Source organism: Xenopus tropicalis, chromosome 1 (assembly GCF_000004195.4).
Source record: "Xenopus tropicalis strain Nigerian chromosome 1, UCB_Xtro_10.0, whole genome shotgun sequence".
Lineage (NCBI taxonomy): Eukaryota > Metazoa > Chordata > Amphibia > Anura > Pipidae > Xenopus > Xenopus tropicalis.
The window spans coordinates 140031367-140058919 of NC_030677.2; the positions used below are offsets into that span (position 1 = coordinate 140031367).

At 40.6% G+C, this 27553-nt stretch overlaps 1 protein-coding gene across 8 annotated transcripts in view; it reads left to right on the forward strand.

Moving 5' to 3' along the window:
- carmil3 (capping protein regulator and myosin 1 linker 3) overlaps positions 1-25479 on the forward strand; it is a 55797-nt gene extending 30318 nt beyond the window's left edge. For 3 of the 8 annotated variants that reach the window (XM_012956699.3, XM_031895883.1, XM_031895897.1), the window contains 23 exons: positions 1402-1483; positions 2243-2339; positions 2574-2628; positions 4795-4967; positions 7957-8025; positions 8320-8413; positions 8693-8788; positions 9478-9606; positions 10984-11097; positions 11191-11363; positions 12221-12308; positions 13027-13149; positions 13238-13301; positions 15452-15681; positions 15755-15852; positions 15963-16218; positions 16400-16507; positions 16611-16674; positions 16941-17023; positions 17818-18043; positions 18378-18467; positions 23099-23170; positions 25206-25479. In XM_012956699.3, the coding sequence (XP_012812153.2) occupies positions 1402-1483; positions 2243-2339; positions 2574-2628; positions 4795-4967; positions 7957-8025; positions 8320-8413; positions 8693-8788; positions 9478-9606; positions 10984-11097; positions 11191-11363; positions 12221-12308; positions 13027-13149; positions 13238-13301; positions 15452-15681; positions 15755-15852; positions 15963-16218; positions 16400-16507; positions 16611-16674; positions 16941-17023; positions 17818-18043; positions 18378-18467; positions 23099-23170; positions 25206-25249 (2628 nt within the window). In that variant the 3' untranslated portion in view covers positions 25250-25479. 8 annotated transcript variants of the gene reach the window in all.
- Positions 25480-27553: the final 2074 nt, after the last annotated feature.

The window sequence follows — 27553 nt, forward strand, 5'->3', positions numbered from 1 at the left end:
AATTTTGCAAAATTGTGTAATTGAGCAGTTTACCTGCAGCAATTTACAATGTGGACAATTTTAGACAAGGGACGGTGAGAAAAAACTGTCTCAAAGGACAGGAAAAAACCCAGTGGTCCCCACTGGCCCAGACCTGATCCCCATCTACAAGTATGGTCGCTGTCCTGTTGCTGTTGCCTCCCCAAAGCCCGCCCCGGATTATGTGGAAGATAGTATAAGCTATGCATGCGGGGGGTGGGGGCTGGTTGTGAGCAAGCAGGCAGGCAGCAGCGGCCCCTGGGGGGGTGTGGGGGCCTCTGGGGTAGCAGTCCTGCTGGGCCTCACATACCCCAGGCTAATGCAGTTTCAGACAAAATTATGGCCAGTAAAACACCCTGTCTGTCATTGCCCACTTGCACCACTCCCACCAGATTTGGTCCTGATAAGTGTTGGTCCAATGCAAAAACGGCTTCATCAGCACTCGGAACAGCCTATGATTAAGTGCCTAGTGCACGAAACGCGTTAGGCCTCTGTGTGTTTTTAAATGGAATAAATAAAGGTTTCTTTTAAATACCATGGCTGTTCCGAGTGCTGATGAAGCCATTTTTGCATTGGACTGAAATTTGCTCCCCAGGCTACGGGTTCGGGGCTGGCAGCACCCGGACCATACATCGAATTTGGTGAGATTTATTCTACTTACCTTTATCGAGAGTGCATGTAACAGTGGCGGGCCTGGGGTTTATACACCCAGGCCTAAGAACTTTTTAGGTATAACTTTCTTGGCCTTGACCCTTTGTGACTTTTCATTTGCTTTACCGCCACTAATTATTAAGAAGTCTTTTTACTCGTTTGTTTTGGGTTCATTAATAACCCCTATTTTGCTGTATATTTTCCTGATAAGTGTTGGAACTTGGAAGCAATAATTCACCAATAGTTAAGGAATATGACCTAAACAATACATGTGAGATTGTCTGCAATCTGGTCTAACATAGATGCCTGCATTACCCTCTTCCTTCCATTTCCATTAATTTGACTTTTTCATGTTAATTAATTTGACCTCGTTCATTTGTAAAGCAGTGCCTGAAGCCAACTGACAAGAATCAACCATTCTTTGTGTAGAAAGCTGTAGATTTTGTGACTCAACAGGAAGAGGAGAATGTAGAAAGCATGGGTTTTACATTCAGTTTTATTTTGTGTTTCAAATCAACATTGGTACAATGCAAGTCTTTTCCCAGTCTTAAGATGAGGGAAAATTGTATCTTTTATGTTCACTTAATTTCCTTATTTTTTTCCTCTCCTTCTCCTCTCTTTGTGTGCATCCCTTTCATCATTCATATGTTGTTTTTCTTTCATTATTGGGCACCCACTCTATACCCTGTTTTTTTGCTTCCAATATTTTATCAACCACAAACCTTTATGTAGTTGCGCTCTATAGGTGCTCAGATATTACAAGAACAGTTTCCTCCAATCACAAGCATTGGAAGCCTAAACATATCCGATAATGGTGAGAATATATTTTTATCTCTTTGGCAACAGTATGTCACTTTCTTTTTTTCTTTCGTTCTACATTCTGTCTTCCAGAACATAATTTTCTTCTGATCTCCAACTGTTTTGCTTTTTGCTTACATCATTCTGTCTCCTATCTTGAGTTTAGAGCTCGTCATTCTTGGTCCCAATGCCTGCTGGGCAACACTGTCACACCCTATCTGTCTGCATCTTTTTTTCTTCTCTCCCTTTATAAATATACACTACATGGCCAAAAGTATTAGAATGATTGAAATATTTCTACTTTGCTGCAGAAGTTTAGAGAAGGCCCCTCCATGTACACAAAATTAGTCTCATTCAGAATTGTTTTGCAGAGATAGGAGTGGAGGAGGTTGATTGGTCTGCACAGAGCCCTGGCCTCAGCCCATCTGAAGACTTGTGGGATTAATTGGAGCCCCAATGCAAACCAGGCCTGATCTTCTGGCATCCGTGCCCAATATTTTTAATATCAATGGATGCAAATCCCACCAACATCTAATAGAAAGCTTTTAGAAAGAGTAGCTGGGTAAAGAGTGTTTTAGCAGCAAAGAGAAGAGCAACTTGATATTAGTAGCCTTGGTTTTGTAATGAGATGTTGGAGAGGCAGAGGTCTATATACTTTTGGCTATATTGTGTATCTACATGTATCTGCAGTAAATATGCACTGTCTCCCTATGCGTTTATCCATATTGTGTCATCTCCTGCAGCCTCTTTCAAGCATTTTTATTCTTTCTTTTAGGACTGGATTCTCACTTACTGTCTCTTGTTCCTGCTCTTGGCCGAAACAGACATCTCAAGCATCTCTCTTTAGGCAGAAATTTCTCAGTTAAATCACGGTAAGAATTGCTCATTTTAAGACAGAAATCAGTAACCTAACAGACCACCCTCAGGGAACACAAAATGGCTTATTAGGAATAGATAAAATAAAATAAAAATTAAAAATAAGCATTACAACAAAAGGTTCAACTTTCAGTAAAGGCAATAGCTAATGATGAGCAACAATCAATAGGTTTTTCAAGTAAAGGAATGATACAAGAGGTGTCTGTTATCTAAACTCCCTTTTATTTCAGAGTCTTGGAAGATATACTGCAGAGAATAGTGAATCTTCTGCAGGATGAGGATTGTGTAAGTGACAAACGAGCAATGCTGATCATTGTAAAACTGTAGAGCGATATATAATCACAAGCAAGGAGCTATGATAACTGAGAGCATTGTATAAATATGCCATGTGTGAATCAACATAATGTCTGTGAACATCTTCCCCCCACCTCCCCCCTGGCAGATTATAAGGAGAACATATGGGGCAAAGGCTATAGGGGAAGGTTAGGCTACAGTTTCCTCATCCATTTACTAGTCCAGCTGACCAGGACTGACTGTATGGCAAAAAATGACCTAAAATTATCTAATCATAGATTTTCTTCTATTACTGTCTCCTGCACCACTAATAACTGAGAAATTGGTTATGCTGCCATTTCTTTCCATATCAACGGTATGGCAATAACTTCTGCCACTTTTGTCACATGGTATGCTTGTAACATGTAACATATCTCATCCGGCCATAACCTGTCTACCAGTCATATCTTATTCTCTTATGCCCCCCACCCCCACTAACCATATCTTCTGTTGCTCTGTTTTATACTCTGATTCCTTGTTCCACCGGTCATACTGCCATATCTTAAGTTTATCTTTTCCTACTCTGCCTACTATGTTTCCATATCTTTTGCTGACATTCCACCAGCTGTATAACAATCTGTCATTTCCTGAACCACTAGCCATACTGTAATATTTTCTGATTTCAGTCTCTGCCTATATTAATGTTTTGCTATATCTTATGCTAACATACTCTACTGCTGCCCCTACATGTCTCACCAATCATAATGCCATATCCTTTTTTGCCATTATTTGCCCCATCAGTCACACTGGCACATCTTCTGCTTCTATACCCGCTCTTGCCATATTTCAGTCTTGCCTGTGTTTCCATGTATTAATTGTGGAATCTGACATTCAATCCCCCACTAGATATGTTTCCATCATTTATGAGGTGCAGAGCTGCAATGTTATTAAACCTGGAAGCAGTTAGTTACTGCCCATACATGGTGTGGTACTCTCTTATTACATTAGGAGCACACCACACTGTGATGCTGGTACTGTACTGGAGAGGGGTTTCAGAGAAAATGTACTGCATACACATCTTGCCTTTAGTACTGCTACAGTCCAACACCTCAAACTTCTCCTGCTGTTGCTTACAATCATACCCATGTGTCTTAAGATTGCTATACATGGCCAGATTTGGTTGGGCATGTATGGACAGCTGGAGGACATTTTAGACCAATAATTCTGCAATGCTTGGTGGATCAAGAATGATCAGTACTGATGGAAAATTTCAGACAGTCAGCAAATTAAATGAAGGGCTGATCAGTTGGATCCCAGGCCTGTTTGCCAATGTATAGCCACTTAAGTTTTTTTTGTGTTTTCCAACTCTATTTCTCCAAGCCTTCAACTGTTAAACATTAAGCAAAAAAAAAATGACTAGCCTTTTTACATTAGCACTGCTATACAACCTGTTTGCTACTTGCCGCGAATCAGCTGAAAGTTGCTGTAAAATAAATAATTTACCATATTATTCTGGAGACTGGCATTAATTACGTCTCAGTCCATTATTTCATTAGAAAAGTCGATCATCTCTCCAACCTCTAGTCAAGGGACTCCTAAAGCTTGCCATCCTCAAGCCAAGGGCCTCCTAAGGTTAATGGCAGATTTGGCATTTTCTAAACTGGTGAAATTATCCTGGCAGAAAAAACACCAATTCATCTTGTCAGTGACTCAATGGCCTCTGCCCATCACTGCACATACAATGCATATTTCCTTCCTATGTGTTTGTTTACAGGAGGATGCCACTGAAGTCACTGCCAAGAACCATGTCTGTTATTAACCTCTGGACCTTAGTATTACTGTCGTCCTGTGGTATAGTTGCTCTCAAACCAATTTACATTTCTATCAGTTACTTTCAGTTCATTGGATTGTTACAGTGGCATTTAATTAAAATCAGATACAAATTCCAAGAGTGTGATATTAAAGTCTAGTCAGACCAAAGCTGCTGCATGAATTTTGCGGCATGCAAAAAAGTGATCAAAGCTATGTGGTAACTGGTTACAAATTTAATATCATTAAAAGACAACAGAGACTTGCCACTGAACCAATCTATGCAGTTAATTTATTTAGTAATGACAAGTGGGAGGATTGTAATCCTCAACAAGAAGTTTTACCTCCTCTATCTACCCTGTCTTTCAGTGCCTGCAGTCTCTTTCCCTAGCAGACTCACGCTTGAAGTCTCGCACCTGCATTGTTCTGAATGCTCTTGGAAGCAATACATCTCTACAGGAGCTTGATATCAGTGGAAACGGAATGTCTGATATTGGAGCCAAGATGTTAGGCAAAACCTTGCAGATTAACACCACATTGCGGTAAGTAGTCTAGGTTTATAATAGTCTGCAGTGTAGAATTCAGAAAAAGACAGCACTAGCATAAATCATATTACAGGGACCTGAGGTTTTCTGGATAAGGTATCTTTCCATAATTCAAATCTCCATACCTTATGTCTGCTAAAAAATAATTTAAACATTAATTAGACCTAATTAATAAAATGCTTGGGACCTGGGGTTTTCCGGAAAAGGTATCTTTCTATAATTTGGATCTCCGCACCTTATGTCTGCTAAAAAAAATAATTTAATCATTAATTAGACCTAATAGGATTGTTTTGGCACCAGCATGGATTATAATATTTAAGTTGGGATTAATTACAAGGTACTATTTTGTTAATTCTAAGAAAAAAGGTGTTACTCATATATGGAAAATTAATATTTATCACAGTTAGATGTTGGCAACTTAAATACAAGATCGGAACAATGTTTCAAACACAAATTGAATTAGACCTAAGAGCCCATGCAAAAAAGAAGCAGGACAAAAGAATAATATGCAAAAGATAAAAAACAACACATATGGGGCCTAATTCACTAAAGGGCGATAAAACGTGCGCTATTTTTATTGTGCGCTAAAATTTTTACCGCGTCTTAATTTTGGCGATTTTTCGCATGATTCACTATAAGCATACTCGCGCTTTTTTATGCGCGATATTGCATGCGTTATTTAACTCGCGAAAAGACTATTTCAATGCGGTATTTGCCGGTACATGCGCTCAATTACGCGAATAATCGCCGCATATGAATGGTAGCATAGAAATAGTGTATAAAAATTGTTGCCGCATATAAATGATGTATATAAATATTAGCCACATATAAATGGTATCATATAAATAGTAGATGCTTATAAATAGTAGCCACTAGTGATGAGCAAATGTGTTCTGGTTATCTGTAGTGAAAAATTAGCAAATCTTTCGAAAGATCCACGAAACGGCAAAAATGTTGTGCGGGCAAAAAAATTGTTGCTGTGACTATTATTTTTTGATGCTTGTATAAATTTTTGGATGTGCGGTGAATTTTTGCGTGGCAAATTTTTTCATGCGTTTTGCCATTGGCGGAATGCTTTGAGAAACGCATGAAAAAATCCGCCGCGAAAAAAATTCAACGCACGTCCAAAAATTCGCTGTGAATCCATGCCTGGCGAAACATTTCATCACTTGTAGCCAAATAGAAATAGTCGCGCAAATGAACGCACGCCATGTTAGCCATACACGCCAATACTTGCAGAAAATTACTGTATTAAAAATGAACATTTCGCTGCAAACTGGCGGCTGCGTCACTCTAGGGGGAACACATACTTGAATAAATAACACTGTAAGTCCATATTTTATTGCAAAAAATCATTTACTGTACTTTTGTATAATTTTTCGCCTGCCTGTAGTAGGTGTTAATTTTCGCATAGCCGAATGCGATATTTAGCGCGCAAAAGTTATAGTGAATCATGCAATCGTATTCTTTTCAGCGCGGAAGTTAACGCAAAACGGTAAAACTAGTGCGAGAAATAACCCATGCGAAAATGGCGATTTTTCGCACGAGATAATACTATGGTGAATCGCGCGCAAATTATTTTGCGTTTTTTAACGCGAAAAAGCGTGCGATAATTTTTATCGCCCTTTAGTGAATCAGGCCCATGGACCGTTAAAGAACATAAGGTCACACCTGTGGCTGTACATTTCCTTGAACATAAACATTCACTAGCAAGCCTCAAAAGTATGATCACTGATCACATCCCTCAACCTCCCTGAGGTGTTGGCTGTGATAGACCTCTTTTACAATTGGAACTAAAATGGATCCACCAATTGGGCACACTCAGCCCACAGGGTCTGAATGAACTTGTTTCTTGTCCTTCTTTCTTCTAAAAATATCTTCAAGGTTTTTTGGTGTTGATTAGTATGTTCCTATATGAAGACACTTATGTTGTATTTTCCTCCTTTCACCATTACAAGATGGGTTAATATCTTATATCTCTGGCCAACATTTTACATTTTATTTACTTAACCTAGTATGCAGCACCATATAGTGATTCTTCAGAAGTGCCATTGAATAATAAATTTCCTTTTTTGATATATATTTTTTTTTGTGAGGTGTGTGTTCCTTGGGATGGGTGATTGTCATATATCTCTGACACTATATTGTTCAGGTGATTGACTTCACCTTGAAACATCAGTCTCCAAATCAAAAGAATGTTTTTGTTTTCCACTATAAGACCTGTGACGTGCGGATTCCTGCTTCAGTACTTATTACATTTATAATATATTTTTAGACTCTAAAGCTGGCTATACACACATGCACATTTTGCCTGAGCAAAATCTACGTTCAGGACTGAATCTGCAGAAGGAGGTAGAAATCCTATTGTTCCTACCTCCAAATCTGGCGATTCAGCCCTGAACATCTGTGGAAGGTGAGAACCGATGGTCACACGAAAGATCGTAAATCACTACGTGTGTCGCCACCTTTAGGCCATTGTATTCCTATGCATATCAAACTTCCTGGCACGGAGTTCTGAAGGACAATGCAAGGTGCCTTTCTGAGAATGAAGCGGGTGGGCAACATAGATATAAGGCTTATGGCCCACAGAGCAAGTTAATCACCCTGAAAGCCGAAGCGGTGGAAAGGCATTTCGGAGCGAGTTAGTCGCCTGCGATAGATCTCTGCTGCTGCAGGTGACTAACCGCTCTACAAGTTATTGTTCTCTGTGGGCCATCAACCTAATAGAGAATAATAACTTGTAGAGGGGTTAGATAAAAAGGTTATCTCTTATCACAATTTGCTTATATTTGCAAATATTACAAAATATATTTCCTTGCTGGATCAACTTGTATTTTAGGTTTAATGGACCTCTAATTTCATTGTCTTATTGTGAAGAAGAGTTCTAGGGCACAGTTTATCTTGTTGCATATGTATGTCCTGTACCTTTTATTCCTATTTGTCTGCCCATTATGATCCACTTTGTCTTCTCAACCTCCATGTGCAGGTCGGTGCTTTGGGACAGGAATGCAGTTACAGCCTCTGGGTTTATGGATGTAGCTCGAGCTTTGGAGAAGTAAGTAATAAAAATGTTTATTCCAAAAATTTACTCACAAACACCCACATGCACACACCACTTTCCAGCATTTAATTTATCAAGTGCTCATATTATTCTATTGCTTTGTTTGCTAAATTCTAAATGTATTAAATATAATACATAGAAAATTGTTTTGATTTTAAACCCCACAGATATGATTCAATCCTATTGAAACCCATTCATACATATATGTATACCTGCATTTTCTAGTTTTGCAACTTGTGTGCTTGTCCACACTGTAACAGCTTTGTAATTTCTCATGCAACATCACAGGAATCGAACGTTGCGCTTTATGTCCTTTCCTGTGGGAGATATCTGCCAAGCCTATCAGAGACATCCAGACAGAGCTGAGAGTGCCTGGAAAAAGGTAACATATTCCAAAAAGTTCCTTGGGACAAAATCCTTCTCCCTTATGTGTTCTGTCTTCATTTTACATGAACACTAATAAGACAGAGCCTCTATCTTGTTTCTGGCTACAGAGTCCTCTGTGTGTTCTTTAGAGGCCAATATATCATATTCTGTATTCTTTGAGTGTGACTGATCTTTGTTAACTTCTTGTTACAAAAAAAAACTTCTAAAAACCTGCATATTAATTCTGTGCTCTTTCCAAATGTATCTTTCTTTCATTTTATTATATTTCTGACAGATACACAGCTGTCTCCTGCGGAACTCTCAGACGTTGGCTGTTTCAGACCAGAGGGCACTACGCTTGCAGCAGGGTGTGACAAGCAGTGCAGAGCAGGTACTGAACATCCTTATTCATAAGAAATGCAGTAATATTTTAGATCACCTACAATATTAGTTGATTAAAATATTAGGTGTTAAAGTAAGTGCAAGGTAGACTGGATAAGTCCACATGGGTTATACAGAAATGTTTAATGTACAAGAGAAAATGGCACCCTTTCACCCAGCTGCAGAGGGCTGGATTGGGGACATAGGTAAAGCTGTATGGGTCTCTTTTATCCTCCAGACACCAAGTCCCACTACTGCCACATAGGGGCAGATTTATCAACATACGAGTTCAAATCCGAATGGGAAAAATTCGCATTAGAAACGAAAATTTCTGAAGATCGCAAATATCACGAAAATGCTTCCAAAAAAATCGTATTAGTCACAATAATATCGTATTGGCGATCCAAAAAGTCACAAAAATTTCATACTGAACCATTGTAAACAGCGGTAAAACCTTTCCGATTTTTTCACACAAGCGTACAAAAAAGTCACGAGGCATATGAAAAAGTTGTGCGGTGTACGAAAAAGTCGTGCGGACGCCTGAAAAACTCGGCGAAAATACGCTCGGAGCGTTCATGCTTTTGTAAATGTGTATCTAAGTTTATTTTAGAATGATTATTATATTAATAATTACATATTAAATACATAGACAGTACATACATAAGCATATATAACATTGATCTTTTCAATCCATGTTAGATGTTACAGACACTCTCAGTGATGATACATGATCACATCAATGCATTGCGCTCCTGTGACCTGGAGACTGTTCAAGAGGACATTTTGTGTGCAAGACAGTTGCTTCGAGATGCAAAGAACTGTCGAGCTGTGAGTAACCTTTTACATGTGTTATATTTTATAATTATATTAATTAGGGTAATCAGTGTAAAACTGGCATGTGGTACATGTAAAAAAATAAAAACTTTTTAAGGGCTATGTGGATGATGAAGAGCAGGGAAGAGAAGGCAGATACTACTAGTGTAAACACACTTTAATCAAGAAATATGGTTTTCAATACTACCTCTATGCTGACGAAATTCAGATATATCTCTTCTCTCCTGATCTGAACCAAGGGCTCTTAACTCAAGTCTCTTCTTGCTTATCTGCTATCTCTTCTTAGATGTCCTAACAATATTTTAAATTAAGTATCTCAAAGACAGAAATGGTACTCTCACCCAATCCAACACCCAAAACACCCCAGAAGTGTCTACCACAATTAACAACTCCATTATCACCCCATCTCCTCAAGACCAGAGGCCTTAGAGTCATCTTTATTTTCCTTTGTTCCTCATATCCAGTCGATCATTAAGGGCTTTTCCACATGGGCATTTTGCCCTGCATTCTCCTGTGGTGGATTTCTCCTGCGTTTCACTGCTGGGCAGCACAGGATAAAACTCAGCCCATTCTTCCTTATTGGTCCAAACTAACACAGGTGCATCCAAGCACCAAAAGCAGGTGGAAAAAGAGCCCCTAATCATATCACTTTCCAAAGTACAATAATTTATGATCCAAGATGCAAATTCTGAATCACTCTCTCACCATATCATACATTGATTATTGTAATAATAAAAGAAAACAGACTGTGCTAACCCTGAATCCTAATTAAAGTTGTAAAAATATTAAGCATGCCATAGAAATCACACATTGCAATAGGAATTCTTCACTCAGTTCACTGTAGTCTAGTTCTGCTCCCTTAGTCCCCCATTTCCATGGTTTACTTTACACAATTAATGTGGCTTCTCTAGTAAACCATTGAACTTAATTTGAAAATATCCCTGGGCAAAGGATATGAGGATTAATGTAGATATTATACTGTGTCTTTGGTTTAAGCTGGAAGATTGTCTTTCCTTATTATGCAGTCATGTAGGATCACACATGAAAAAAATATAGCCCCTAGTTTTAAAGTGGGTTACTGGGAAAGAAAATATTCTTAAAGTTGGATTTCTTCTTTGTGCTAAAATTGTTCTATATATTTAGTGTTTATGGCAAGGATGGCCATCTTGCTGCTCTACAGTTTAAACTATAACTACTTGCCACCAACAGAATTCAGGAGATCCTAGTTGTAATTCAGCAATTTATGGGAGGCACCTAGTTACGTCTGATTGGGAGCTTGACTTTCCTGTATAATCTGGGCCTAATTAACCCTCCCCATAGTCTTTTGGCTTGGTGTATTTGTCCTTCTAAATTCAAAACCTCTCTCCTCAGCTGTTGCCGCGCCTTCTGGAAGCAGGAAGTTGGTTGTCTCCATCAGGCCCTGCGCAGCGTCTGTTAGAGACTGTCTCATTTGAGCTCTCTCGTGCAGTGGACAGAGAAATGCAGGTATTAGGAAAACATAAGGTCTGTGTTGTATCCTTAAAGGATGTTTCTTCACACTGTATATATTCCCCATTGTGACTCTTCATTTCCTCACAGAATATCGCAGATTCCATGTGGGAAGCAACTCAGGACTTGTTCCCAGGAGCTGCTCGTGATGCCCAAAGAGGGAGCGCAATGCTCTGTAGGCTAAAAGAACAACATGGGCTCAGTCCACCACATATCCGAGACATGCTTCGCCAAGTTGGCTGTGAGATACACAGTAAACTGAGGTAAACAACATATGTAGAATAACTTACGCCACAGGACAAGGGATTTTGAGGATATCTACCATAATGTAAATGCTAAATATTAGATGGTATTTAACAACCGAAAAAGTCATAGTCACTTTTTGTGTTACATGAGGTAATGTGTTTCGATCGTTACTTCGTACTGAAAAAAAAGGCCTAGTTTTGGTTTATGTGTGATTGTGATTAGCTAGCCAGTGAGACTATTGGGGTCATTTATGTTTCCCCCAGGCAGCAGTGCAAGAGCACTAGTAGGGGCATACTCGCAGTGTACCTTGCACTGAATAAGAAAACCAACACAAGGTGGAAAGCACAACATCAGGGGGTGCCGGACAACCCTGCACTTAAGGCCTTCCATAGGACAGGGGTTAAGGACAGGGTCCTGTTATGGCCCTGCAGCCTTGCCTGTATAGTATTTTTGTTCTGGTTTATGACTGGTCAACAATAATAGTAAATGTCAAGACAAATTGCAGATTATTTTAGAATACCACTGTCTACATCATACAGTTCATTTAAAGGTGTACCTCCCCTTTAAGTAACAAAACACATTAAAACACTAAATATTATATTGCAGTAGTTTATATGAATAAAATAAGGCTGATGTCACACCTATTGGTTTCTCAACTGGCAAAACCAGTTAACTTCTGTTATCTGTTAGTAAGTTATATGACAACCTCCTGTCACTGCTGGTAGTGGTGGGCCCAGATTTTCAGACCACGAATCAGTTTCAATTAAACCTGGTGAAAGATGGCAAAGGCCACCCAAACACTTTGCATGTTGTTAGCAGGGATTGGGGGGGGCGCCGTGAAAAGATATTTTACACTGGTATGTTCTTTTTGTAGGGCTGCACAACTTTCCCTCATGACTCGCCTCAGTAATTCTGTTCTGGAGCAGGTTCTACAGGAAATGCAGAGAACACACAGAAAACTGGTAACTAGTGTGAGATACTACTCATATATTTGTGATTGTGCACAATTATAATACCAAGGCACTTCACGTTCACAAAAACAAACATGGAGTAGCTCACTTTCCCTGCTTGCCCTATTTAGTTCAAGAAATAACGGAAACCATATTTTTTTCATGATTAAAAGACTAGGCAAAAAGCATGTTCAGCACATGCCCTGTTCATTGAATTAATGCTGAACAAGGCAGAATACTGTGCCTTTAAACTTTTAATTAAAAATTAAACATTAAACATTAAACAAAATATAAAAGCAATTAAAATTATTTGTAATGTGCCTTTACTATTTTATTGTTAAGCATCTGTTAGTTATCCTGTTTATTTCGCTTGCTAAAATGAGCTAATTGAAGGTCCAGTAAATCAGTAAATATACTGAATGCATCAAATACACATGTTACTGCCTGTAAAGTCTGAGTGAACAATCATTTTTTAATAAGTTTTTCCTTAAAAGGAGCCATTGTAGGTGGAATGTGTCATGCTTACATAGACGGTGTTTCCTTAATTTATCCTAAAATTAAAGCTGGGTGAGCAATACTGAAGTAGTAATTGTGGGGTGTTGGTGGTGGGAGGTTGGGGGGTGGGAAAAGCCCCGGCAGGAAAGTCTGATTCAGATGGGGTTAGGGTTATCAAGAACAATATTTGTAATTTGATAAGATGTTTTTTCTCTTTTCGTTCCTAATTTGTTAGTCCCGTCACAGATCCCAGTTGCAAATCCTGATGGAGGAGGAGCAGAGAATTCTGGGATATCTGCCCCAAACTCCACCAAGAAATAAGCAAGAAAACCATGAAGGAGAGATATACTCCAGCATTGTAAGGAACAAGACTGTTCCCCTAACCTAATATATGCAAATATATTCCCAATGAAGATGAAATTTAGCTTTTTTTTATCTCTCCACAGGATACCATGGTGATAAAGAAGCGTCTTCAAGGAAGGAAAATCCGACCAGTCTCTGCATTCATCAGTGAGATTCCAAAAATGCCCCTTTGCTTTAACTGCTCTTAAATGTACTTTAAATACTGCTATTTCCATAGCTTTTCTGCTACTGCTACATATGCATTCCTCTGTTTCATTCAGTCATCATCTTTCCTTGTATCCCCTCTCTAGGCATCTCCCTCATTACTCCTAAAGGTACCATTCCATACTTTTCAAATAACCAATTCCTTTTTCCTCTCATTTCTTACTTTTACTAAAGCAGTACTATGCACATTGCTCTAATTTTCAGGCCTATTGCGAATGGATCACTTTGCACTTTCAGTCAATAGTCCTTGCAACATACTACTTAAGGCACTTCCCAGTGTAGTCACTTGAAAATGACTCATAGCCAGTTCCCAGCCTTTTATCACTATTACTTTTTTGGGAAAAGTTGTAGCCATAAACTGCACTGCTCTGAGTGTCATTGCCTTTAATTGTCCCTTCCTCTTTGTCACTCTATCTTATAATTTGGCACAATACAGTAGGTTGTATAAAGGGAAAATATTAAGCACTATGCAAGCTGTAGTATTTAGAAATATTTGTCGTATTAGGAGTAAATCACACTAGTGTTTAAAGGAGAAGGAAAGGCTAATAAGGCATACCTACAGTTCTCTCAATAGTGCCCTTAAGTCTCCCCATATTACTCCTGTTCAGATGATCAGAAGCGTCATAGGGAAAAAAAAAACGCTGAGCTCTGTAAAGAAAATTCCCATAATGGCATGCTCCTGCACCAAGACCAAAACCCCTGTACATGCCCAGTTTGTAAGACTATGAGGAAGCTTCCTCCTGTATGGCTCAGATCCACATTCCTAAGGGAGGGAGGGAGTTCTTAGCATTCTTGAGGGAGTGGGGAGCAGGAGAGAGGAGAGAGCTGCGAAGACTCTGGCACAGGAAAAAATGGAGACAAGAAATCCTGTTTCTTTTCATAGAGTGCAGCATTTCTGTGAGTGCTTATGGCTATCAGACCTTTCTGATAAAGCTTACTTAAGGTGGCCATACACGCACCGATATTATCGTACGAAACCTCGTTTCGTACGATAATCGGTGCGTGTATGGCATGTCGGCGAGTCGACCGATATCGCAGGAAGCTGCTGATATCGGACGACTCGCTGATCGGACCAGTTTGAAAATTTTGATCGGGCGCCATAGAAGGCGCCTGACCAAAATTCTCCCTTCAGAGCTGAATCGGCAGAAGGAGGTAGAAATCCTATTGTTTCTACCTCCTTACCTGCCAATTCAGCCCTGAATGGTGTGTGGCGGATCTTACGATGTTTCGTGCGACCGATGGTCGTACGAAACATCGTCAGATCGCCACGTGTATGGCCACCTTTAGTTTTTACTACTTTCCTTCTCCTTTAAATTGCTCCAATGTTGTAGAAAGAAATTCCCTCCAGTACATCCTAATTGAATTAATGGATTTACATGGAATATTAACACTAATGGTTGATATATAGAAACCCAGAAAGTAATGTTTTACAACAGTGTCTGTGTAGTGGGCAAAATACATAATACACTCCATGTTCCAGGATAGAATTAGAATATAAAGCCAACATCTTATGTATGGAGTTCTTGGTCTTATAGAGAGCCACATCTGGTTGTGAGGTCTTCCAACTGGGTAGACCTCGTTAACAATATAATGAAATCCTTATTGGACAAGGGTTGTTAACACACGTAAGCTCTGTGGTTACATATCTGATCAGCATTTATTTGCACTACAGTTAGCACTACAAAGTCAGAAGCAGTAGACATTCTATGTTATTTTCATTGTTCTTTACTGATTAAATACAGACAAATATTGGTCAAATGCACGGGCATCTGAGGCCAGTGCAGTTAATGCAAACCACCATGTAGATTTGCTTATTTTAACTACTTATCTAATTGTTGTGGATCCAGCTAATTTGAGCTAATCAAAGGGAGTGAATGATCACTGGAAGTTACACATTATACAGTTATGAAATGTGGGCAAAATAAATACAATACAATTTGTTCACAATTTTCCAGTGAAATGTCAATACCATTGGCAGTGTATTGCTGTTCTTATTGAATATTTCCATGTTTGTATTCTGTGTCATTATTCTAAATATTAATATTAACATTTCTGCAGAATGTTATATTCATGCTCTCACAACTATCCTCTAGGTGCCAGTGACCAGGAGTTAAGCCCCAGGACCCTAGATTTAGGTTCTCCAGGATCACGTGACCTTAGTTCACCACCTGCACTATCCTCATCTGCCAGCAGTCAATTGTCACGCTCCCTTAGTGTGTCTCTGGAAGGTCTATCTGAGCTCCCCACAGAAGGAAGTAAACTTCAGCATCAGACCCGGGATCGACCCAAACAGCAGTCCAGGCGAGCCCCAGGAGGGAGCAAGGTTAGTTTTACACATGAGACAGAAGGAGGTGTTTCTGTTAAGATGATGTGATCAATTTTTTTTCAACACTTAGGGTCGAGGTCCAGCATCTGATTTAGAGAGGCCAGATGCAGCACTTGATGAAGGACTAGAGGATTTCTTCCATCGCACAGTGCTGACACAATCTCACAGGTTTCTTCTTCACCTTTTGATTTGCAACTAATCAGCCTTCATTATTGATGTTTCATGCACTTTAATATGACACTTGTGTTCTCTCCCTTCTTTTCTTGTTTGCCACAAAGTGTCTCCTCAGCCCCACCAGGTGATTCAGAAGGCCCACCAAAAAGACGTCGCAGGAGTCTCTTTCATTTCCGCAGAAGTAGGACCCCAAAACGTGAGCGAGGAAGAGCAGCTCCCCCATCTTCCCCAGGGCCTGAGGGAAATGTAGACCACCTAAAGCTGGAAGGAATCCAAATGACTAATGGAACTCCAACCAGCAATGGAATAGAAGGACCTTATATGGGAGCAGTTAGAGGACTGCCTGGTCGAGGAACTCCGGTTAGTGTGGGTGTGAGCAATGCAGTATAAGTAAACCTGAGAAAGATATACTAAATACAGAAATACAAAGATAATTGTTAAATCAAACAGATGTTACAGAAAACAGAGCAAAAAGAAAGTACACATGGAAAAGTAGGGAAAAAGGTATAGAAATATATAGACCTATGTATTTTTTTTTCAGTCTTGCGAGCAGACTGTAAATGAAGTGCAGCCTGCAAGGGTGCGAGGAGTCCCTCTGCCTGGTGGCGTCCCACTCCCTGGGATGGACAGTGTCCGTATGTGGCGGGAGGTATGTGAAGTATGTGGGAAGAAATTGTAATGCTGAATGTGTTTATATAAAAAGATAAAATGCTATGCTAAAAATTATATATACATATTCAAATACTTTACAGATGGATACATTGGGGGGAACCAACTGCGTTCCTGAGGATAGGCGGCGTTCATCTGGAGATGGGGGTAAGTATTTATTCAGCCTGCTCTCATGCATTGCATCCATAACAGTTCATCTTCAGGCTTCCTTTGCCATCAGTCAGCAATTCATCCTATATCACTGCTCTGGTTGCCAGGCTTTCCTTCTCCCTGTTATTCTCTTGAGTATCTTTTTAGTCATCCTTCTGTGTATTTGTCAGAGTCTGTCTCTGTTCTTTCCCTTTACTCTTTCTGTCTCTGTTCTGTCCCTCCCTTTTCCTTTCTTTGTCTCTCGCTCTCTCTGTGTCTCTCAGAGGAGGGTGCTACGTTTGAGGACAGACAGCCTTCTAAATCCAATGGAGACAGAAGCAATCAGAAGAAATTATCAAGAGAAGAGGTAACAACAGAGCTACAAAGGTTTAAATTACTGACACCTGTTTTGCTTCTTACAATAGGTTTATAACAATTAGAACTCTTACATAAAGAGCATTTGGCATGCACATATTGCTTCTTTTTGGTTCTGTAAATGCTAATGGGCCTTAGGAAGTATATCATTGCAGGAAGAAGTTATAAAGAAGTGGAAAACCAATAGCTGAACTATACGCAGTAAAATAGTAACTATATTTACTGCAGATGACTGTGCCTCCGTTCCGTCTCCAAGAATGTGTATTCTCCATACCCTAAACTTAAAATTTGCATAGCAGGCTTTGAAACCAGGTGGATGCAAATATGCCTATATACACAGTTATTATTGGCTGGTGGAAAAATAAGGGAATATTCAATGAAGCAGTAAAAAGGTGTGAGATAGATATGAAAACCACATAGGTGCAGAGAAAGAAACTCTATGAAACATGCTTTGAGACTGGGTTTTCCAAATGGAAATACACAATTAGGTGTGGCCCTTCAAAGGGTTTTCATGGCCTATGAGCTGCCAACTGTTCTAGGAGGTGGGCTGAAGTCCCATGCAGAGTCACCCACAATCGATCCCCTGTTGCCGGTAGAAAAGCATTTAGGAGAGATTAATCACCCACGGTAGTAGAGATCTATCATAGGCAACTAATCAAATAAAATCCATGGTCCCAGAGCTGGGGCAACTCCTTATCATACATACTAGAGAACAATGTTCTTAGCTATAAATAGATATAAAATGTTACATGCCATTCATAGCACATCTCCCCATTCTCTTTTCAGAGAGATCTTGTTTCCTGCCCCCCTCCTGCAGAGCCGAGGCCAGTCGCTGCCCCACGAGGTAGGAAAGTGTCCTGTGGAGGGGGGCATGGTGACACTGAATGTCCTGAAGAGACCAGGAAGGAAATCCCAGTGCCCAGACCACGAAACAGGGAATCTGTGAAAGAGGCGGCCCCCCCAGGGGGAGGTGGGAACAGCCCAGTGATCATTGAAAAGACCACCATAAACTGTACCTTCTTTATTTCACACCAATATACCTCCTTACCCCATCCCCAAGTGTATCTTGTTTGCCCCTTCAAGTTCTCTGTCCCTTTGTGCATTTATTCATTCTTATGTTTTTGCACTTTGTTCCTCTATCTCTCGCTCTCTTTGTACCTCAATCTCACTCCCAATTAGCCCTCTCACATTGCAGTATTTATCATAAATTATCTTTTATGCATTATGCTCTGCATCCACCAACATTTTATCATAATTGCAATTTATATATTGCAGTGTCAATACATTGCTAATTTTCCTCCTGATCTCATGCCAGTTTCTTAATTTATACATTCCTCTATGCACAGATGGTGCTCCGCCAGTCAGAAAACCCCCTCTTAAGCCACAGCGATCTCGCAGGATGCAGTCATGTGACTCAGCAGAGCCACTACCACCTGGTGAGCCCCTCAGTGCTTCTATGGCTTTGGTGGACAGGCAGGCAGTAGATTTAGGGAGCTGGAAGTTATGTTGTTGCATGAATCAGCTTTCACAAAAGTAAATAAAAGGACTACTGTTTTTGACACAGCTTTTCATTAGTATATTTACCCTAAGGCCAACACTGGGTCTGCACATTCATCCAAATAAATAAAAGAAGACTTAGTAGTCAACAGTCAATAATAGTCTAAGCAGTCCTTGAATTTAGAACTTTAATGCACTAACAAGCAGGTTGCAGGAGCTAAAACTAAATTTTATGTCAGACATTGTATATTGAGAGGTAAAGGTGATATTAGTTGGCCTTGCTCAACCAGACATTTACTATGGTTCCAGGGATAAGAATTTTTTTGCTAGGCCATGCAAGTTCAGAAGGGAACAAAGAAAGAAAAAGGTTACAAGCTGCTATAAAGTGAGATATCAATAGCTCACACCTTCTACTTCAGAATCACTGTTCCTAACAAAGAGATTTTACTATGACGAAACACTTTATAAAGCAATCGGTGCACAGATATCATTGCTTAGGTTAGAATCTAACCTTTATAATTTATAATATATATGTGTGTGTGTAGACACATAGGGGCTCATTTCTAAACCCTGGATAAATTTCCAGGGCAGAAACCCTTGGCAACCAATGAAATGTGTACCTTTTTGGTTTACTGCCTATGTACAAATTTGCCCAGTGTAAATAAGACCCGTAATATTGTTTGCAGAGACATGGGGATAATTCTTTATGGTGGCTCTTAATATCTTGGGGTAAATTAAATAGGGATGATTCTGAGATGAATATTTCTTCAGCTGCACATTTTTTTGTGTATGTTGTGTTAGGGCTCTGGCACACGGGGAGATTAGTCGCCTGCGACAAATTTCCCTTGTCACGGGTGACTAATTTCCCACCGGGGAAAATGTAAGTCACCGGTGGGATGGCATACGCTGTGCAGGCAATTTCAGCAAATCGCCGAAGTTGCCTCACAAGGCATTTTCGCCGATTTGCCGAAATCGCCTGCGCAGCGTGTGCCATCCCACCGGCGACTTACATTTTTTTTTTTTTTTAAAGGTTTATTTTTCTTTTAATTGATAGTGAAATAAAATGTTAACATAAACAAACAGGTTACATATGTGAATATGAGTGGTTGGTACATGGTTACTTTACACAGTACAAGTTAGTTATACAGATTTGTTATCATGAATACAGTTTTGTTGCATAGTGTTGATACGGACGCAGTTCTTTTAGGGGGTGAGGGACCCATTTGATTCATACCACGTGGCCCAGATTTTTTCAAATTTCCCGTGTGCCCCCCTGGTCTCATAGGTAAGTTTTATAAGGGGTAGGGCGGCGTTAATGAGTTGTTGCCAGAGTTCGAGCGTAGGTACACTGTTGCCCATCCATCTCATTATAATTGCTTTTTTGGCGTAGAATGTAAGGGATCTAAATCTTATTCTGGCTGCATTGGTGGGGAGCATATCCTCCACCGTGCCTAGGAGACAGGTTGTGGGATTGATGACATTGGGTAGCGCTAGCACTGTTGAGATGGGCGCTATGGGGGGGCAGCTCCAAATTAGGTGAATAAAGTCCGCTCGGGGGGATTTGCACCTGGGGCAGCAATCGTCAGGCGCTTTGCCGAACCGGTGGAGTTTTGTGGGTGTAATGTATAGTTGGTGCAGGACCTTGTATTGGATCAACCTGTCCCGTATGGAGATAAGGAATTCATAACAGGTTTCTGTTGTTTCCTCCCAGTGCTCTAGTGTTAAGCTGGGAATAGCGGCAGTCCACAGGTTGTATGCACGTTCGAAGGGTTTGACATTAGTTGCCAGAAGGTGGGTATATATTCTGGATAGAAGCTTTTTGGTTTGGGGTTGGTATAGTGTTGCTTCCAGGTCCAGTGAGACCAGGGTTGGGGTTAGGGTTTGGAACTGCGCCTGAAAGGCGTGCCTGAGCTGTAAGTATCTAAATAGATGTAGGTGCACTTGGGGTGCTTTCCTTCGCAGTTCTTGGTGTGAAGGGAATTGTGCACCTTGGACTAAGTCGCATAGTTTTTTGATCCCTAGTTTGGGCCAGATTATAAAGTCAGGTAGGTTCTTGAGGTGGGGGAGTAGGGAGTTACCCCATAGGGCCATGTGGGGAGATAAATGTGGGAGTGGGTGGCCTAGGAGTTTGAGTGCCACTGCCCAAGCTTTGTGAGGGGTTTTGAGTGAGTCGGGTAGAGCACCTCCGTCAGTAAAATGTCTGTAGGGGAAGTTGCCCAGACCCTCCATGGAGTTAAGGAGGGAGGCGTGTAGGGCCATGTTGGGGTTGTACGGGTTGGGGCAGAACTGCCATTGTAAATATGATATCTGGGAAGCCAGGTAGTAAAGGAAAAAGTGTGGGAGGGCCAGGCCTCCTTGTTGCAGTGGTGCTGCTAGGCGTTGCCAGGAGATACGCGGTGTTTTGTTTGCCCATACATATGGTATTATTAGGGTGTTAAGTTTGCGGAATAGTGAGCGTGGGAGGGGGTATGGTGTGGCGTGGAATATATATAGGAGTTTGGGGAGAAAGACCATTTTCAGTAGATTGATACGCACCCAGAGTGTAAGTGGTAATTTTACCCATGCTTTCAGCGTCTGGGCCATGTGGTCCATCAGTGGGTCAAGATTGAGCTTGATGAATTGTGTGGGATCGGAGTGTACATGGATTCCCAGATATTTGAAGGACTGGACCCATTGTAATTCCATACCGGTTGGGAGCGGGATTGCCGGTGTTTGGTCTAAGGCATATACTTGGGATTTGTCCCAGTTTATTTTGAGACCTGAGAATTTGCCAAATTTCTGGATTTCTAGGAGAAGTGCTGGGAGCGATTGGGCGGGGTTGGCTAAGTATACCAGGATATCATCCGCAAACAATGATACCTTCTCAGATATATTGCCATATGTGAGGCCTTGTATGCTGGGAGAGTTCCGTATAAGTATGGCCAATGGTTCAATGGCGAGAGCGAATAGGGTAGGGGAGAGGGGGCAGCCTTGGCGAGTGCCTCTAGAGAGGGTAATGGGTTCTGAGGTAATGCCGTTGACTCTGATTTTGGCTGTGGGGTTTTGGTATAGCAGTTGGACCCATTTGATGAACTGCTGTCCCAGGCCAAATCTTTTAAGGACCTCCCATAGGTAGGGCCATTCAACAGAATCAAATGCTTTCTCCGAGTCTAGGGAGGCTATGACCCTCGACCCGGTTTCCCTGTGGGGGGTCTGTAAGTTTGTAAATAGACGACGTAGATTGATATCTGTCGCTCTGCCCGGCATGAAACCGGATTGGTCGGGGTGGACCAGATCCTCCACTACTTTTGTTAATCTGTTCGCCAGGACTTTTGCCAGTATTTTGGCGTCGGTGTTTATTAGGGATATTGGGCGGTAAGAGCCGCATAATGTAGGATCCCTGCCAGATTTGGGGATGACCACAATTAGGGCTTCTGTAAAGGATGGCGGTAGGGTTCCTGTGTCCCATGCATCTTGGAGCGTGACTAAAAGGTGCGGGGGTATTATGTCTGCCAGCCCTTTATACCAGTCTGGGGGCAACCCATCCAGACCAGGTGTTTTGTTGGAGGGTAGGGCCTGTATAGCAAGTTGTATCTCAGCTGGTGTTATGGGGAGGTTAAGCCAGGCTCGCTCTGCTGGGGGGAGGGAGGGGATAGGGATATTATCTAGAAACTGCAGGAGTTGTTGTGGGGTTGTGTGTGAGGCTGTGGACTCATATAGTTTCTGGTAAAATTTGGCAAAGGTGGTGGCGATTTCCCTGGGGTCACTTAACAGTTTCCCTTCGGAATTTTGGATTCTAGGGATAGCTGTGGTAGGGTTTTGAGTCCTGGCAAAGAACGCCAATAATTTGCTGTTCTTGTCTCCCTGGTCGTATATTCGCTGGGAGCTGTACAGGAGGGCTTTTGTAGTTATTGCTGTGGATTCCCTGTCTAAGGTTGCCCTGGCTGCCAAGAGAGAGGAGTAGGTGAGTGGGGAGGGGTTGGCAAACGACTTACATTTTTGCCCGTGGGATGGCAATCCGGGGAGATTAGTTGCCCGCGAACAGGGAGATTTGTCGCGGGCGACTAATCTCCCCATGTGCCAGAGCCCTTAAGGTGAACAACCCCTTTAAGAAGGTTCTTTATTTAAGGTTGTTTATATACCAGATATCTGTTGGGGGGATTTTGGAACATATTTACACTAGGCTAAGGAAATTGGTAGGTGAGATAGTTTGACAAAAGACTAAGGGGTGTATTTATTAACATGAGAGACAAACATCATTGGTGATGTTGCCCATAGCAATCAGGTCTTTTGTAGGTGACTGTTTAAATCTAATTGCTGATTGGTTGCTATGGCCAACATCACTGGTGATGTTTGTCTCCAATGTTAATAAATAATTCCCATGCTATAGTGAAAATGACTGTTGTGGTTGCTGTTGTATAATCATTTCTTTCAGTGAGTTATCAAGGCAACAATTTGGGTAAGGAGAACCTGAACCTTTTCCACAAATATGTTAAATTATTTATGAGCACTGCATCTGAAACCTGATTTGCGGGACTTAACGATTCCAGACACTTACCACTTAATGTTTTTGTCTCCATGACCAACACAGGTGGAATGCCTATTGAACAGAAGATGCCTCAGAGTGATAGTACCATTCTTCATGGACTCCGTCACACTGCTGGTGAGTCCGAGTGATACAAAAACAATGATTAGTTCATATACGCTTACTAAAATTAAGAAAAAGCATAAAAACACATTAAACAAAAAACACACAGAAACACAAAACAGACACAGCTTTACTTATCCTATAGGTCAGGAGTGGGCAAACTACGGCCCGCGGGCCACATCCGGCCCGTCAGCCCTTTCAATCCGGCCCGCCGTCTCCGGCCCCCTTAAAAGAATGACGGGCCCTGATTGGTTGCGCCCCGTGCGTGCGCACAGTGTCAGCACACACGGGGCGCAACCATATAAAAGAATGCACTGGGGAGCCGGGAAACAGAAGGACGGGACGGAGGAAGCAGCAGGTCGCTATAGGTGGACAGCACTATAAAATCACAGAGTGATACTACAGTAAACTAAAGATAAAACATAAAGCACAGATTGTGAATAAAAGCAAAAACCATTATTGATTTGCAGTATATATACTGGAACAAGGACTCCTAGTAATTAAAGAATTACAATGTTAAAGGTTTATATAAACCTTTCTATTTTTGCATTTTTTTTATTTTGTTCACAATTCTTTAAATCCTAGGAGTTCTGTCCTTGTTCTAGTGTATTATTTTTGTACTAGCACTCAGGTTTTGTTGCTGCTAATGGTGTGCACCCTATGGACTATTTTATATAAATAAATATATATATATATCTTTTTAAATTATACTGCAGACTTAGGGTTTATTCTGTGCCGGTCTCTGCTTTCTGGAACCCCACCCCACAGTTACTGCTTTACCCAGGCTGGCTATCTTCTGATTCCATTTTTTATTTATTATTATTATGTTGGGTTGAAAATCTTCACCTTATTCTTACGTTTTTCTTGTTATTATTCTTAGCGCCCCCATTTTCTAAACGCTACTCCTCCTACAGTTTTAGAGGTACACCAAAACTTTCCACACTTCTTCTCCCTATAACGGAGCAGGTTGCTTGTACTTTTCTAAGCGATCCCATCCAGGATTTAAAATGTTGCCTTTCTCACACTATTTATGTCAGGGTTCCCAAGCTTTGCACAGTCAGTCACTGGCTGACTACATATCCTGGGTTAGAAAAAGTCCCCAACAGCCAATCCAATTCCACCCATTACATTTTATTGGTTTATATTTAAACTGATGCCATTATTTAAGTATTAATTCAAGGGTTGTTAAAGTTAGTCACTGGGTATTTGCCATTCAAAATTAGAAAAAGTGGGTGGGGCCACCAACAACCAATCAGATTTCATCCATTGAACCTTATTGGTTTAAGTTTAAACTGCTGCCATTCTTTAATTATTAATCCTAGGGTCCCTAAACTTTGCAGAGTTAGTCACTGGGTAACTCCAGTTCCAGGTTAGAAAAAGTGGGCGGGGCCACCAACCGCCAATCAGATGTCACTTGTTGACTTTCAGTGGGGAAATTTAAATTGCTGCCATCCAGGCACTATTAAAACCAGGGTCCCCAAACTTTGCACAGTGGTTTTTACTATATAACTGTGGTCCAAGGTTAGAAAAAGTGGGCAGAGCCAACAACAGATCAGCTTTCATTCAGTGACTTCATGTTTTTCAACTGACCGATATCGCAAAGGCTGCGGATATCGGTCATCTCGGTGATCAGGCGGGTTAAAAGATTTTGATAAGCCGTCATTGTAGGCGCCCAAACAGAATCTCCGTTCAGGGCTGAATCGGCAGGTGGAGGTAGAATTCATATTGTTTCTATCTCCACATCTGATGATTCAGCCCTGAACGTTAGTGGGGGAAATGAACAATCTTTAAAGATCAGAATTGCTACATGTATGGCCACCTTTAGGCTTTAAGTTTATAAGTCCTATACCACCAAATACTGTCTGCTGCATACATAAGAGATAATAACCAAGAAGTGAACTAAACAAAGCCTGTCCAGATTAAATAACCGCTTCTTATCTGTATTTTTTATGACCATTTTTGTATGACCATAGTCATACAGGCAATGGTACAATTAATATACAAAGGCTTATGTATATTTTACTATATATATATTTTAATATTTTTCTAGAACCCAAAGAAAGAGATGCAAAGAACCTGCCCTCTTCAGCCTGACTCTTCAACCCAAGGAAGGACTGGAGTTCTCACTTCTGCCAGCTCACACTTGGAAATCTTTACCTGTGACTAGATTGGGTCATGTAGGAGGTTTTTACCTAAGACTGTGTCACAGTGTGAAGAGTATTTCCTCTAGCCAGATTTCAGTATGTGACCACAGTCTGTGACCAGTCCCCTGTTCCATCTGTGCATTTTCTGCACCTAATAAAAAAGCCAGTCGTTGAAATGAACTCTTTATTTAACTACATCTTACTCTGTATACTATAGCGTAGTGGTATGCATTGTTTTTAGGGGTGCCAAATAACTGCCAGCAGGCACTGAATTATTTTTGTGAGACAAAAAACATCTGATCATATGCAGGCTAATACTAATAGTGTTATATACTCTTATGGGCTGATTTAATAATATACCAAATTCAAACTTTTCCCGCAATTCCATTTTTTTAGCTAAAACTCATGAATTCAAATTAGGTCTTCCAAAACTCAAATGTTCAATACCTATTAAGTAAAAATATGTAAAAAACGTAAATGTAAAACTTTGGCATGTAAAAGCTTGCGAGTTCATGTAGACAGGGGTGGGCCAAGCCTAGGCAACCTGGTCAACCACTTCGCCCCTGCAACTTCCCCCCCCTTCACGTGTGTGCACTCTCGTGCACTCTCGTGCACACGTGCGCATTGCCTTCGCAGGGTGAGGAGTCATTGTCCCTGCAGTGGCGGGGACATTGACAAGGAAGCGAGTAATAGGGGTAGGCAAGAGAGGTTCCTGCCTGACACCCCCCATCTTTGTGCCCTAGGCAGGTGCCCCTTCTGCCTAATCCTAGTTCCAGCCCTGCATGTAGAAGTCAATGGGATTTTTTGAGAGTTTGACCAATTAAAAATCATGAAAGAATGCAAATGTGATGCATTCGAATTGTTTTCAAGGTTTAATTCAATCAAATTTTTTAATTCTAATTTTTAAATAAATAAACCAACATTCAAGTTTGGTAAAATGTCGATTTTATTCAAACTGAAAAAAAAACTGATAAAATTCACAAATTGAAATTTTGATAAATAAGCCTCTAAGGCTAATGGGATATACCTGTTGGAAAAAAAGCAGACAAAGTTAAGATACTGGGAGACCTTTTTTACAATCTGATAGAGCAGGGAAAGGTTTATCAAAAATCAAGGTAACATTTTTTTCAGTTCGAGAGTATTTTTTAAAACCTTGACTAGTTGGGATATATTAAATGATGCCAGAAATAATTTGGCAAGTAAAAACTGGCAAGGTTCTATAGAAGTCAATGGGAATATCTTAAAACAACTTCCCAGTTCATTAAAGTATTTACATTTTTCAGCCTCATTCAAAATGAATGGAACAATTAGGTTCTCATTGGTGTGAAAAAAATATATATATAGTACACAATTCTTTGTAGGCCACTTACAGCATATGGCATTTCTGCCTTAAATGTACAAATATAAATATGAGGATAAAAAATATTATGTCCGTCCAATACATTATCTTATACTGTATTTTGCTGCCAATTTAAATTAAACTATATGAAATAGAAACCCAATTTTAAAAAGTAATGTCTTATTAAAATGCTGGAGTGAAGGGATTTTTCATGTGCCCCGTGAATTTGGGAAATGGGTAAAGTTGTATACACGTTTAGATTTTAGTCATTGTATGCCGACATTCGGATATCGTTCATATCCTTTAATGCAATGGTCTAAACCTAACATTCAGATTAAAGTGGGAAAAACAAATTGGACAATGTTCTGGCCATTAATTGACAGACAACAATTATACAAAAGTTACGTCCCATAAACGGTAGTGACGTATGGAAACTTTCATCCCAGGAATGACGTTCTTGCTTAAAGGAATAGTACGAATAGTACGAACATGCTACAATCAAGTCAGTTTCTATTTTAAAGGAGACATATTAGATAAATGGGGGAAACCCTAATTTTGTAGGCAATTATGAATAATATACGGTGCTGGTTTCACTTTGTGCTAAACATTAATCATATCTGTAACAATGGCCCCTTTATTGGAGCTCCCTATAGATCCTCTCGCTTCTCTGTCGGTGTGTGAAATGAAGAGTGGGCGTGTCCTAATGGTCCCAGCCAGAAGCACAGTAGAAAGGGGAAAGCCAATCACAGCCCTGCAGTCACACAAGCAAAGACAGACTTCAGTTCCCTATCAGGTCAGCCTAGCTGCTGATTGGTTCCTATCCTACATTGCCTGTACTGAGGGGCGGCCGGCTTCCCTGCACATCCAGAAAATTCAGCCAGCAGGAAGTGGAACAGATGGGCGGGGCTAGTGGGG